The 15,950-nt window shown below is 42.6% G+C and overlaps 1 protein-coding gene across 1 annotated transcript in view; it reads right to left on the bottom strand.

Moving 5' to 3' along the window:
* LOC148474932 (capping protein, Arp2/3 and myosin-I linker protein 2-like) overlaps positions 1-15,950 on the bottom strand; it is a 970,125-nt gene that overhangs the window by 345,735 nt on the left and 608,440 nt on the right. The window contains exon 27 of the mRNA XM_088457971.1: positions 7,753-8,024. Coding sequence (XP_088314097.1) covers positions 7,753-8,024 — 272 coding nt within the window. The remainder of the gene's footprint in view (positions 1-7,752; positions 8,025-15,950) is intronic.

Here is a 15,950-nt window from a genome sequence, read left to right as displayed (position 1 = left end):
TAAAAAAATCAGATGAGGAGCACCCTAGGTGTAAATCTTCCCAAGCCTTATAAATGGGAATACACGGATCTGAGGAAGCCACTGCTACCAGATCTGAAAACAAATACAGATTTGCCAAGCTATATCCTTGGCGCTAGCAAAGCAAATCGCGCCACACATGGTGCAAGATGCGTGCCCGCAAGTGGATACACGCACTGCAATTGCACCCGCACCTCCATAGGAATGCATGGTGCGATCGCAGTGTGCGCCATAGCATACTGTAGCAGGGAATCGCATGGCACGATGCGTGCGCACGTTTGTGGCGCGGTCAGCCACAATGTAACTGGGTGCATCTGTACTTCATTTTAGAGGTATTTGTTTTGAGAAAGTGAAAGAGAAGCTCCAATGTGTCAGATGGGGCAAAGTATGATTTGTAGTAGTGAATGACATTGCATAATGATGGAGCTTTAAATACATAAAAAACTGGAATCAAGGTATTCTGTATTTTTCCTGCATTTGTTGAAATATCTGAAATACTTGGGTGTTCGACACCTCCAGGGCTGAACACATCTCAAATATTCACTATAGTTAGATAAACATGTAAACCTATTTAGGCGTTCACCTAATTGCATAGAAAAAGTTATAGGAATTGAAAATTAGTATGTAAAAATAGTATATATTTATTTAAATAAATAAAGACAATTCATGATTGTAAATTGATCAGACATAAATTATCAAGTTAATAAGCATAAAAATAAAAAACAATTAAGACCTCTGTGCAACCATTGATAAATCCTATGCAAATAAATACTGCATCACAAATAATAATAGTGAGTAAATTGCCCATAGCAACAATCATAATCTGGAAGGCAGCTGATTACAGTCACTTGTGTGAGGCTGGTTTAAGAACTGCAGAGACACTGGGGAAACTGAGCCTGATGGTAACATAGTCGCCCAGCTTATAGGCTCGGGGGTGACTAGTGTTAGAGGTCCTGGACCTGCGAGTCCACTGAAGAAATATTTCTGTTTGGAAGACTGTGTAACATCTTGCCTATAAAACTGCCATATCCTGTGTACCTGCCTGTGGTGAGCAATAAAGCTACTGATAGATTTTACCCGGTCTATGTGATTCTTGTCACATTTGGCGCCCGAACAGGGACCTGGTGGAAATAACTACACAGCAAGAGCCCGGATACAGTGACCGGATCCAGCCACAGCAGCAGTGAGATGCTTTGCAGGATGCTACCACTGCGCAGCGACTTGGTGAGTGAGTTGCTTTACCAGCAGCTGGCTGGGTGAGTGTGGAAGGCCAGTCATAAAATGGCAGTTGTTCACAGTGATAATTTGTCTGTGTATATGCAAATTGTGCACAATATAAAAACTGCTTAATTCATATGTATGTGGTTGAGTACCCAGAGAATGTTGTGCAGTTTTAAAGCCAGCTGATATAGATTGCTGGGGATCTGGCTTGCAAAAGAGAAATTATAAAACATCCTAAGTTTGTCCATAAAGGGATAAAAGCAGTGTAATATGAGTTTTTGAAAAGTTTTGCTGAATTAGCTGCAGGGTAAGAAGCTCTAGCAGCAGGGCAACACGCACAGGTGCAAAGACAGCAAACTTTGATTCAGGATCAACAAACTCAAATTCAGTTAATACAGGTAGAGTTATCTGAAATGATGTGGGCATGAGCAAGAGGTGTTACAGAAGCTTACCTAATCTGATAATGTTAAACCTTTTCTGTGCACCTTTCAGCGTACTGCTGCACGTTTAAAATGGCCTGAGAAGGAGTGGGCTGCCAGACTTGCTCCCTGTCTCACAGGAGAACCTCAGAGAGCATATGTTGATTTAAACATGATTGAGGTAAACTCCTATCCGCACTTGAAAAAGGCCATATTAAGCAGAGTTCGAGTGACTGGACCTACTGTAGCAAAGCTCAGGAGTTTCAGGAATGCCGACTAAAGCCGTCTGAAGCTCCAATGATCCAGCTGGCCAAATTAGCCAGGCGTGGTTGCAGATGGATAAGAACTCTGCTCAGCATATTGTAGAGATGGTGTCTTTCAACCATGCTGTGCGGGTACTAGATTGTGTGTTGCAACAGTGGGCTCTACAGGCTGATCCTCAAATGTTTGAGGAGTTAGCGGTGGTGATTGAATGGTACCTGACTCTTGGGAAGTTAAACAAAGCCAAACAGGGATTCCAGCCAGCTCCCAAGCCTAGAACCCAGGTCCCAGTTGTCAAAGCCAACAACCTACCTCCAGTTGTGTGTTTTGACTACAGCGAGCCGGATCATTTGCGGCGGCACTGCCCAAAGCAGGGCGAGCCGATGAACTGTAGTGCTGGAAAAACAACTCAACCAGTGGTCAGCACGGCTGCTGGAAGCACTTCACTGGCACAAACCACCTTGTTTCATTTGATAGTGCGAGTGGAAGGCCGGGAGGTCTGGGCCTTAGTGGATACTGGCAGCAAATTAGCCATCATCTCTGCCAACCAGGTTCCACCTGGGGCTGATCAGGTAATACCCCAGGTAAAGATTATGTGTACATGGGGATGTAGAAGAATGCCCCCGAGTGCACTTCCCAATAATGATCATAGGGCGATCCTTGAGGTGATAGCCGCAGTATCCCACCATACCCATTGATCCTAGGTCGGGACTTTCCGTTGTTACAAGAGGTGGTTTTGTGACATGATGACAGCAGATGGTCCACATCAGAGGTGTCCCAGGAGCCAAGCCCTGCTGTTTCCCAAAGTTTGGTAGCTGTAATGCCCTCCTTGGCCAGTGAGCAACTGGAGGGGAATGAGACTGAGACACAGGGGGTTCCCATTGGCAAAGAAATGTCCTTGCAGGATTTTGGCCAGGATCAACAGAATGATGGGAACTTGATAAAGGCATTTGAAAATGTTGTAGAGATAAATGGTAGAGTAATCATGACTTTACCAGCAGAAGGTGTAACATACTTTGCATTGAAAAATTATTTGTTATATCGTGTAACCTATTTGCGGGGTGAGAGAGTAGACCAGTTGTTGGTTCCACGGAAGCACGAGCGTTGGTGTTAAGGGCGGCTCATACACACCTGTGGGGTGGCCATTTGGGGGAGGAGAAAACTATCCAGCGTATTCAGTTAAGATTCTTCTGGCCCGGCATTCATGCAGCAGTAAAAAAGTATTGTCAGTTATGTCCAGTGTGCCAGAAGACAGCACCCATGCCAGAGTTTTGGGCACCCTTGGTTCGACTCTCTGTCATTTCTGTACCTTTAGAGAGATGGAAAAATCTGCTCGTGGGCATCAATATATATTAGTGGTAGTAGATTATGCCAAAAGGTACCCAGAGGCCATCCCGCTACGTAACATGAAATTCAGCACTATTGCCCAGTAATAGTTGAAGCTCTATACCCACTTGGGAATACCAAAGGAGGTCTTAATGGACCAAGGTACCCCTTTTGTCTCTAAACTAATGAAAGGGATATTAAAGGTGGATAGAATTACTACCTCAGTTTACCACCCGCAAACAGATGGGCTTGCTGAATGCTTTAACCAGACCTTTAAACAAATTATAAAAAGGGCGGTGTCTGAGGAAAAGCGAGATTGGGACTTACTCCTACCCTATTTAATGTTTGTAGTGTGAGAGGTACCCCAATCCTCGACGGGATTTAGGACATCATTCAGAGTCGGTCTTAAGCGGCCGCTCGGTCGTAGGGGAAAGGGGCCGGATATGCTAATGAAGTGATCGCAAGTTGTGGCCCTAAGATGGGATTGTTAGCTGAACGAGCAAGAGTAAGAAGCGGCCGTAAGACTAAAAACACGCCCCCTTCTCGATCGTAACACATGGCATCTCCGGGGGTTATAAGGGTTAATCGAGACCATCTGGACCCATCGGAGCTGATCGTAGAGCTTAAGGCTGACCATACCCTCTCTTAAGCTCTACGATCTAGTCAGTGTAAAAACCACCCATGTCACGTGTACTATGACACTACTTTGTTGATTATGCACTCCCATTAAACTCCGTTAGCATAGTCAGGAACGCCTGCATTCTGAACACCACTCCTCCGTTCACAAGCACCTTCCCCTGTTACCACCTACAAACGCCTCATTCTGTCACTCAAACTAACGACCTGGCTGTGTTCAAGGAGAGAGAAATTTCCGATCGCAACAGCTAGTTTGCGCACACTTATTGCAAATACACATGCGCAGTTTAGCGAACATCGCTGGGTACGACCGAGCGGCCGCTTACGACAGACTCTGAATGAGACCCTTAGTCCCTTTGAACTCCTCTATGGGAGGCAACTTAGAGGAATTTTAGATCTGTTGAACGAAGGATGGGAACAACAGTCATGCCAAGAGCCTAACATCGTTCAATTTGTGACCCAATTGTATGGCCGTTTAAGGCAAATTGCGCCACTCGTGAATGAGCACGTGGATAGGGCATAACAGCAGCAAAAACGTCGATATGACGTGACCGTGGTTAATCGGTCTTTTAAACCGGGAGACAAGGTGTTGGTTCTGGTACCCACCACTGAAAGCAAAATGTATGCCCAGTGGCGAGGCCCTTATGAAGTTATAGAGGCAGTGGGACCTGTTAATTATAAGGTTCAATAGGAGGGTAGAAGGAAGAAGTGTAAATCTACCATGTAAACCTGTTAAAACCCTGAAAAGAGAGCGCTGGTCAGTCCTCTTTGGTTGCCAAGAAAACCCCAGAATGTCAGGTACCCATTGAAGTTACCCTTAATCCCCACCAGAAACCGGAGGCTGTGAGTTTACTAGCACGGCACCCAGATGTTTTCTCTGCCATTCCGGGAAAAACACAAATTATTCAGCTTGATATAGTTACTCCTTCCGGGGTGGTAATAAAATAGAGGCCATACCGTATATCTGAGGCAAATCGGGCAGCGGTTAAACAGGAAGTAGAGGAAATGCTGCGCCTAGGGGTCATAGAGGAATCAAATAGCAAATGGAATAATCCCATAGTTTTAGTGCCTAAGACTTCAGGTGCTTTAAGATTCTGCAATGATTTTTGCAAATTAAATAAAGTGTCATATCCGATGCCCCGGGTGGACGAGCTGGTGGAGAATTTTGCAAACAGCCAGTATTTCACCACCCTAGATTTGACATAAGGGTATTGGCAGATTCCTTTAACTGAGGCTGCTAAGGCCAAAACAGCCTTCTCTACCACAGAAGGTTTGTTTCAGTATAAAATGCTGCCTTTTGGTCAGCATGGGGCTCCGGCAACCTTCCAGAGGGATATGAACAGGTTGCTGCGACCTCACAAGGAATATGCAGCTGCATATCTAGACTACATAGTCATCTTTAGCCCCGATTGGGAGTCACACCTTCCAAGAGTAGAAGCAGTGTACCCATACCAACTCAAAAGGAATCCACAACAGCACATCACTACATACCATTGGACTGTTTCTCCACCACAGCCTATTTTGATCTACTTCCATAGCCTCCTCTCCGCCTCCAGGTAAGTGATCCTGCAGTCTAGTAGAGACAACTCTTCAAAATAAATACTGTCTGTATCGCTTATACATTATTTCTCCACTAATGGGTCTATTCATGATAATTACCGATAATTATTATTCTAACTTGCCGCGGAACCCGAAGCAATTCAGCATTGCTCCGGTGTGGTGACAGCTGTCCGAAAATCAGTTGTCCCGCGAGCGGATTCACTGCTCCTTTAGGAGCAGTGAATCTTTTCACTGCTCCTTTCAGAGCAATTAATCTTTTCAGAGAAGTGACACTAGTGCGCATGTGTGACATACAGGTCACTCATGCGCACAAGAGCCCCGACGACCAGCGAAAGGAGCCGGACAGCGGCGGAGGTATCCGAAAGTATCCCTCTATGCAACCTGGGATTCCTTCCCATAGCTGAGCGGGAGCTTGATGATTCCGTCCCCATACTAGTGTATGGGGACAGAAGGCCATTCCGCCAGAGGAAGGTAAGCAGGAGATATCTGTGATCTCCTGTTTTACCTTCTTGATGAATGGCCCGAAAACTTGATGATGAATAGGACCCTAAGCCTGCTGTGGCAACACTCTGACTAACCTATTACTCATCTTCCCAATAAAGGATAAGGAAGCCATTTCATTTTAAAATTATGTCATGTATGTGGATGTCATTGTTTTAGTTTGTCTAAACAGAAAAAAGTTAACAAACCACTGCTATATACAGTAGACTTGTTTAGCAGCATTATGTACATATACAGGGTAAATATTCATAGTTATGGAATATACATGAAACATAACTAGAGAGTACTATAAACCATTTTATCTCTCTCCAAGGTTTGATACATCTCCCCCAATGTTAGAAGTCACTATGTCAATCTTAGTATGCGAGCGCCAGGATCCCAACACAGCTAAATGCAACTCAAAGTATTTTACTTGTGTGGTTTTTATAACTTTAAACTTTTTGGTAAGCGGCATGCTTTAACTTTTAAAACCTATACAGGTGAAATGTTGCGAGTAGCATTTCAGCCATGTCAGAATCCTGGTGCTGGCATACTGAGGTTGACATAGTGACTGGTGACTGTGTTACTGTGGACCTCCTAAACGCATACCTTACAAAGCAGAAATATAGATCTGCTTAGCAATAATCTGTACATCTAATCACACAACTTTGCATTTACTGTAAATCTATGGACATAATTATGACTACTGCAATAAAATCATTCAGTCACCTTTTAGGTACACAATATGTAAATGTTTTGTAAAATTTAAAAAAATCGTAATAAAAGAGAAAGTACAGTTTTTATTTTTATGTGTGTTATTTGTGTTAAACTGCAGGGCATTTGTTTAATGATTCTTGTTCATTTAAAGTATATGCAGTCATTATGGTGACAATCACTGTATTGAGAGTCATTATGTTACAACTACAACCATGTGGAATTCTAGTATGTCCACATGTCGACAATACAAATCTTAGGCTTAGGATCAGTTGTGACAATGTTCATGTCAACATGTACTCTGTCGACATGGAGTACTTATCAACATGCTCTCATCTACATCATGAATGTCAACATTATAAATGTTGACAAAACATACTGAACTCATTTGAAGTGCATCTGATGTATGTTAACACAGCTGAATACTAACATTTATTTCAATAGGAGCTGTAAATGCAATGACATGCAGTTAAGAAACATTTACAAATACAGTTCTACATGCCTATGGCTTGAACAATATAACTTCCTGTATTGCCACTGAAAAATATTTGCAGCAATGTAGACTGAATATATGTGTAAGCATATAGAATGCATATTATACACAGACCTAAATGCAAAGTGCCTTCTATGTGTTTTTCTAACATGTAATAAAATGCACTGCAAACGCCAGTGTTTTTGTAGCGTTGCTCCAGCATATAGCAGAGATATCAGGAAAACAAACCAGGCCAGCTAGGCCTTTATAGATAATAAAATGACCATGTTAAACTTCATATATAACATGTACTAATAACCATTTGCAGTGTCCAAGATTAAATATCTATGATGGAAAGGGTTAATTAAATGCAATAAATAATAAATATCTAACATATTTCTCCGCATGAAACTAGCAGGAGCAAGGTATTTCCATACAGGTAATTATGGTCAATAAAGAAATTATTAAAGAGCTGTAATTTATGTATAATGTAGATTCTGTAAGACACATAATATCAACAGCAAGCCCTGCAACCCAGTATGTATCTGATGACTATGTAGGATGATCAGTGCATCCTTTGCATATACTGTAGTATACTGTAACACATCCCCCACTATCAGTTGTAATAAAAACAGATAAGCTTACATGGGGCTTCCTTGGAGGCTGTCTGTTAGTTCTGTTGGGTCTAGGTCTCTGGTGGGTGCAGTGCTGCAGTTTCTCACCCTCTGTTGGTAGGTCCATAAGGTGCTCTGTGCATGCAGGCTGGGTAGAAGGAAGCAGGCAGATTGTATTCTCAGCATCCTTTATGGAAAAAGGGAGTGGCTTCAGTAGAGAGCAGCTGAATGGCAGAAGCATCTGGCTTTCAACAGTATCCTTATCCTCTGCTACAGCAGCATCCGCATCCAGCTTGTATGGTCCTTGGAGAGAAAACACAATTATTAGGGTGGGAGACTGGAGGGGGAAGGTTTCTAATACCTGCTCCAGTTAACTAGTCACTGTCAGAAATGCCAATTAGGGGTAATCATTTCATACATCAATAAGATATTAAAACTGTTATTCTCTACAACTGTATGCTACACAAAACCTGAAATGTACAATTTATTTTTTCAAGCAAAAATCACTGTATAATTTACTAGGGGGAATCCCAGAGTCACTGTATTTGGAAATATATTATGTACTAGCAGCTAATAAACAATAAAAAAGCATACTGTATTGTCATATTTTATATAGTTTAATACATCCTATTAAATGTTTAACTGTAAATGTGTAACTATATGCTTCATTTGTAGATAACCATAAATGAAGCTCAAAATTAATGAAAATCTGGACTATGGGTCTCAAATGTAATTTACATGGATTAACTAGACCTGAAAAGAGTTAAAAACCCCTTACTGTATAGTATGTGCAGTTGCAAGTTTCAATGTAATATAATCTCTCTCTTAGTATACTCACATGTATAATTATTGTATAAAGATACTTATGTACCATATGTATCCATTGCCACTTAATTTGACAGTTTGTGAGGGCAGGAAGACCGTTACTTTATATTAAATGTAATTCTGTGTTTTATGTATATTATTGTAATTTCTTCTCCCACTCCGACCAAAATCGCTGCTAAGTGAATTTTGCCCTAGGTGTTTTTCTGCGTAATCCCGTTGATTTTGCCATTCTGACATTTACTAAAGGCAAACTCGCAGGGAATTCATATGAAAACATGACTTTAGATGGCATTAGACCAGGGGTGGGGAACCTTTTTTCTTCAGAGGGCCATTTTAATACATATAACATTATTAGTAGGCTCGGTGCAGGCCGCGCCCCGTTGTGACATCACACAGAGCGGGGCCACAGTCGCTGGTGATTACAGCAATCCTGAGGATGCTCTGGGGAGCTGTAAGGGCAGCGATGTGACCATCTGAGGCATCCTAAGGATGCTCCAGGCAGCACTGTTGCATAGATTCTGGTTGCAGTGTGCCATTATAGACACCCTGATAGCCAGATGAGGCTAGCAGAAAAAAAGCTCAGAGGGCCAGACCAAATGATCCCGCGGGCCTTATACGGCCCCCGGGCCTGAGGTTCCCCATCCCTGCATTAGACCATCTGAGTAAACATTGAATACTTTTCAGACAGGAATATAGATCCTGGATTTACTAAGCATCATGTTGGTAAACCTGATAGAAGCCTCAGAAACATCACAGCGGAATAGAAAAAAAAAATAAACCTGGCATGTCTGCCCGAAGCACTGCACAGATCAGCATGATTTGTGTGCAGGCTTTGAAATATAAATCAGAAAATAAATGGTTAATATTTAAAACATACAAAGTGTGTTCCTTTCCCCACAAAGAAAACAACAAAACCCATAACCAGTCCTGCACCTTTTAGCCTGGTCTGGTACTGGAAAATAAGTGGAAAAACTGACATGGGGTCTCCCGATTTTATAATAACCAGCACCGGCCTGAACCAGATGGGGGCTTACGCTATAGCAGGGAGATACACTGCGTGGGGTCCTCCTGCATAACATAAAGCAGCCGCAAACTGGTCAGCCTAAGCCTGGAATTGCTTGGAAAGTGAGAACCCCTCAAAAAGGGGTCCCCAGTAAGGAACATCCTAAGCAGGGCTATTTCCTGCATCCCTGGTGGCGGTGGGTGCAGGGTTAATGGTGTAAAAAATAGATTGTAATATTGATCTTTACAGTGGGACAACAGGTGCAAGCAAGCGTGCTCTGTCATGCCAGGACAATAAGGGCCCACTGGCACTTGTAGTCCATCTGTAATGGAAATATTAAAATAACTACAGTACATACCCCGAATGTGGAAGTCCTTTATTAAAAAAAATATCACTCACCAAACCCATTGGATCAACTCCTCTTTGGTCTATGTAGATGTCCTCTGGTCTTCAGAAAATAATAAAATTAAACATCCTGATCCCCATGGAAACCTTGTACGCTCAGGTCATCTGAGACACTGTTATAGGAATGAATGGGTAAAGCATGGATTTGCTTACAGCGCTGATTCCCATGCTCTCAGCCAATCAGCACTTCCCCCAATTCATTCCTATGACAGTGTCCCCGGATGATCTATCATTATACGCTAGCACCGTACCAAGTGTACAGTGTTTCCGTGGGGCTCGGGATTTTGGATTTTTTTTTTCTAAAGACCAGTGAACTTCTACATGGAGCGAAGATACACATTTGGAGTGTGTGCTATCATTATTTTAATATTTTATTTTCAGGCGATCTACAGGTGTAAATGTATTTACACCATCTACAAAGTTACCGTATTTCTTTTAGGGATATTCTATATGCGTAGAGAAAAATAAATGTTTAATAATAACGTTGTAACTTAAACTGAATACATTTGTTTTTCGTTTAAGCACTACACTGTACATAGGGACTGTTTTATTACAGGTATCCAAACATCTCACAAACCGTTTAGACCTTCTATGTGGAATAGTATTTCTATGCATATTACAAGCAGAGTAATCAAACCAAAAAATAAATGGCATGAGGGGCACCAATATGACACTTGGTCCCTGCACAGAAGATAACACAAAGTCTTTAGCACAGTGACAGAGACTTCGCTATCTTCTGCGCATGCATAATTTTTCAACCAATTTATTTAGAAGTACAGTATGGTGATGGAGCCATATTTCCAAAGAACTTACTGAAAAAATAGCACCGGTGGCAGCCCTGTCAGCTGGATGTATATAAATGAAAGGGCGGTGGAGGGAGCACATTCCTCTGTATTAGTGAATAGGTTTATATTACATTTTCATAGTCTTCGCAAGTTTTGGCAGCTATAAAAAGCTTGGGTATGTCAGTACTTGTAGAACTGCAAGTGTCAGCATGCCCTTGCACCCAGGGTTTTTTTTTTAAATAAATGCTGCCCCCAATCCCTAGTTCTTACTTTTTTTTTATAAATTTTTTATAGCATAAATATAAATAATAACAATAATGAGTAATTCATCCATAACATTAAGGCAAAATTAAAGAACACAAGTGCCTCAAAGAATACTCACACTGAATATGTAAGTGGAAAAAAAGGTTAGACAAGGAAGTAGAAAAGAAAAGAGAAAGAAGGGGAGGGTGGTAAAGGGGGAAGATGGAATATAATGCAGACCAGGGACATGCAGTCAGGGCAGGCAGGGGAGGCAGAGTCTCCCCTGTCATACTTCTTCCCTATCATACTCCCCATCATGCTACAGAGCTTTGATACAAAAACTGTTTTTTTTTTATACATGCGTGCCTCTCCAGCCATTGACCTCACCGCTCTTCACTGATGCAGACATGTCGCAAATGAGGGGAGGACAGTGAGATCTGTGGGATTTTGGCAATAGTAGCATTACAGAGTTATCCTATGAAGAAAAACATAATCCCGGGGTATAAAAGCCTTATAATTTGGGGAAATCTTAAAATCAGTCCAGCTGTAACTAGACTCTTTGGTGCCCTGGGCCAAAAAGACTATTTGTGCCCCCCCACCCCAACACATTTTTCAAATAGAAACATAAGGTGTGTGCCCAGTCACAGAGGAGATAGGGTGGCCAGGAAAAGCAGAGAGGAAGCTACAAGTGAGAAGGATTATAAACAGAAAATTGACAGGCACGCCAAACAGTGCCCCCTGCCCTGTGGTGCCCTGTACCATGGCCCATATGGCACCACCCTAGTTACGGCCCTGAATCCAGCTAATGCACACTGCCAGAAATTCAGAATGTTTCCCGGGAGCTGAGTGAAAGATGTTGTCCATAGCCATATACAAATCAAGTGTTTGGGAGAGATGTAACAGGGTTCATGAACATTGCTAGCAGGTCATCCACAAAGAGGGCAACAATATGTGGGCCAGCTCTAAATGCCCTCACCAAGTCCACCATGTACAAGATAAAGTGGCAAGAGGAAGCATCCCTGGCGTGTGCCATTAGTAATATGGACCGTGTCCAATAAGATCTTGTTTAGCTGGACCTGTGCCAAGGGGGCCCAGTAGTTGGAGAGAATCTTACGAAGAAAAGCATCACTCAAAACCAAGCGTCTCAAAACCTCTGTCATAAAACCTCAATCCATCGATCAAATGCCTTTTTGGCATCTGTGGAGAGGAATATCATGGGGGTGCCAGTGTGGGCTTAGTGATATTAAGCTTAGCTTCTCTGCCTGGAACAATCCCCACTTGATCAGAGTGAATGATGTTTGAGAGAAATGGTTTAAGATGATTAGCTATGAGCTTTGCATATAATTTAACATCTACATTTACTGGAGATATGGGTCTATAGCTCGCATGTAAGGATGGATCTGTGCCCTCTTTTGGTATAACCATAATATGAGCTCCAAATGATTGGTCAGAGAAGGTCATATGTGCCGACATTGCATTATAGGCCCACAGTAGTAGGGGTAGAAGTTTATCCTGAAACACCTTATAATAAGAGTTGGAAAAGCCATTAAGACTGGGACTTTTAACAGAGGGGTAGGTTTAAATGTAGTAAGATAATTCAATTTCCATGAAAGGGGGGTCCAGGACCTTGTTTCATGGGAATAGGGAAACCAAAGTCATCAATAAAACCTTGGTATCTTCAAGTCATGGCCTGCTAGTTCAGAGGATGAGTGTGTCAGATTGTAAAGCTTAGGCTGGGTACACACTAGACAATAAATTGGACAAATCATCCACATTGTCTATCATCAGATTTATTGTCTCACTGATAATACTTATTACAACAGGGCTGAAACACTCTTTTAAACCCACCATTGAAAATATCATTTAGGTAATTTCTAGCTTTTTGGAGATCCATGAAACATTATCTGTACATTATGAGAGATACAGGGGTTTATTTATGAAGCAGTGGCTTTTGTAAGCCTCTGCTTCCCAGCAGCTTGCAGGTAAAAATTTAAAATGGCACACGCAGTCAGTGTAAAGCACGCCGGGCTTTACACTGACTGCGTATGCTGTTTTCAACTTTCACCTGCAACCTGCCAGGATGCAATGGCTTTCAAAAGTCGATGCTTTGTAAATAAAGCCCATAGTCTCCAAGAGACTCTTCAAGTTGAGCCCTACAGTAGGAATCCCTAAGGAACTGTTCATTACATTTCCAGTGCCAGTGGTGAGGTGGTGGATGGCGTAGATGTAGAATTAGGGAAACTTTCGTGCTTTTTTAAAAGAAGACATAGGAGCTCCTCAGGAGGTATCCAAGGAGGGCTCCAAGGTGCAATTAAAATCCTCCAACTATCAAGATCCCTTCCAATTGGTCTTCAATTTGTTCTGGAGATTTATGTAGAAAGTTGGCTTGACCTTGGTTGGGTATGCATAAGTTGACAAAGGAGAATATTTGATTAGCAATTGTGGTCTTAACTAATAACCCCTTCCACCCACAATGATGTGACATGACATGCTTATATCATGTACATTGGAGAGTCTTAAGTTCTTAGAAAGCAGGAAAGCCATCCTCCTAGTCTTGACCCTAATGGGAAATAGTGGAAGTGTAAAACTAGGGAAGCTAATTTCTTCAAGTGGGTTTTCTTCAAAAAGGCCATGCCAGGTTGTGGCCTAGAATCCGTCTGTTACTTACCTCACGGTCGGCTTCCCCCGACCTCCTGAACGATCAGAGGCCAGGTGCGGTGGCGCTGAGGATTATGCCTGGGATCTGCTAGGACATCCATGTGTTGCTCCGTGAAAGCGGGGTCTCACAATCCTTCTGACTTTTTGGGTTTTAATCAGGATGTGTCAGAAAAGTTACCACAGGGATATAAGGCTTGTTGCGGGCAAGCGTTCATAGCAATGTCACTACTTCCAGTGAATACTTGCTGTTGCAGCATTCCAGGTTCCACACACCTTTCTTCTAGTGATATATTCCTAGTGTTAATCAATGGTGTGTATGCTCAGTACGTCATCTGAATACTACCTCCTAAGTGTCATCCTCCTCTGCCAGTTCTGCCTTTGGATCCACAGTGTACGTACTCATCCGAGTACTATATCCTAGTGCCATTCTCCTTTGCTTTCCCTGTGATTGTGTTCTTCTGTTTCCCACTTGTGCCGGATACATGATCAAAGGGCCATGACCTGCTTGCTGGGTGAAGATTAAACCAAAATCCCGATTGGAGGGGTCACTGGTGAACACCTCCCACTAGGTTAGACTCCGCACCTTTAGCCAGGTCTAGCCAACACCCAGTACTTGTGGGTGAGGAAGACATATATCCAGGCTCCTCGCCTCCGGTTCTTCCCCCAACCTGGGACCCCAAGCCCGACTTCCAATCCTTCAGCACAAGTTCTCCTTAGCCCAAACGTGACAGGCAACATCAGCATTGTCAACATGTATTAAGTGTAGCATATATGACCTGTTTACAAAGTACTCAGCCCTTAACATTGTTGGAAAATATGGACAACAGCCATGAGTAATGGCCACAGGGATCCATTCAAGTTATAGAGACACCGACCAACCTCATCAGTAGTGGGATAGGAAGAAGAGAGGGGAGCGGAATGGAGAGAGAAGAAGGGGAAAAAAGGAACACAAAAAAAGAAAAACAGGGCAATGGAAACATATTTGCATCGATATAAACATGTGATGCATATGTAGCCAACTGTACATGTCTTCATGCTGTTCATCTGCCTGACACTAACAAATTCATATTAATGTTTTTAGGGGTGATTCACTTTCCTTCTCTTTAATCTTCCCATGGAGCTCACAATTATGGGAATGAGTCCTTTTGGATCCCTCCAACCCTGTCCGGCTCCCTCTTTTTTAAGGGTAACTATTTGGTATTTACCAAATTTGGAGGGATCTCAGTGAGAACCCTTTTGCTGCCTTTCCATTGGGTAGAATTTTTCAAATGTTAATGACTACCTTTAACTGTCCAGTGTCACAACTCGAGGATAGGTAATGGATGTGTGGAGTCTAACGTGCCAGGGGTTTTCACCAGGGACTCCCACAAGGAAATTTGGGCTTCACGACACCTAACACGCAGGTCTCAGCCTTCTGTCTGGGTTCCCTGTATGGAGATGGTAGGTACTGAGTAGGAGGCTAAATGGAACAGGAAACGTGCATCCCAGGGAGACCAGCACCCCTAGACTTGGTAATTGAGCTCTGGTTTGCTGCGACATTACACTCCCCTCTACCAGTGGGAACTGAACACCCCCAAGAAAAATTTCTGGAAACTTTTTGTGAAACCTGTGTAGAATTGTGAAGCATGGACATTTGATGCCTTAACCCAGCAGCATTCTTCAGGACCAAACCCCTTCCAATCAACCAAAAATTGGACAGATCCTCAAGAAATTCTAAAGTCACCTCATGTTTCTCTTGATGATCAATTGAAATGAAGGAAGGTAAGTGGGAAGGCTTTGAAAATCAGTTAATAACCAATGGTTTAAGGAGAGAGATGTGGCATATATTTGATATTCTGAGTGCATGTTGACATTTCAATTGGAATGCCACTGGATTAACAACCTGAAGGATTTGGAAAGGACCAATATATCTTGGAGTAAGCTTCATAGCAGGAACTCTTAATCGCAGATGTCGAGTTGAAAGCCATACCTTGTCAACACCTTTTAGTTGAGGAGCTTTCTGCCTTTTTCTCAATGAAAAAGAATTTGTACTGCAGAGAGTCTTTATATAAATGTTGCATTTACTTCATCAGATTTGGAGAAAACGTTTCACCTCACGGCAAACAGCTGGTAGTTTAGGTAATTCAGGATGAAAGTTGTATTGAAGAAACAAGGAAGAATGTCCAGAAGTCTCATGGTAGAGGATGCTATGAGCAAATTTGGGCTCATGGGAACATAGAAATCCAGCCATCTTGGTTGGCGGAAATGTACATTCCAAACGGGGCAGCTGTCAATCAACATCGACAGCTGCCACTTTTGGATGCGAGCGCC

The sequence above is a fragment of the Taudactylus pleione genome, unplaced genomic scaffold (genome assembly GCF_031769625.1).
Source record: "Taudactylus pleione unplaced genomic scaffold, aTauple2 ptg000799l, whole genome shotgun sequence".
Classification (NCBI taxonomy): domain Eukaryota; kingdom Metazoa; phylum Chordata; class Amphibia; order Anura; family Myobatrachidae; genus Taudactylus; species Taudactylus pleione.
This window is presented reverse-complemented; position numbering and strand designations above follow the sequence as displayed.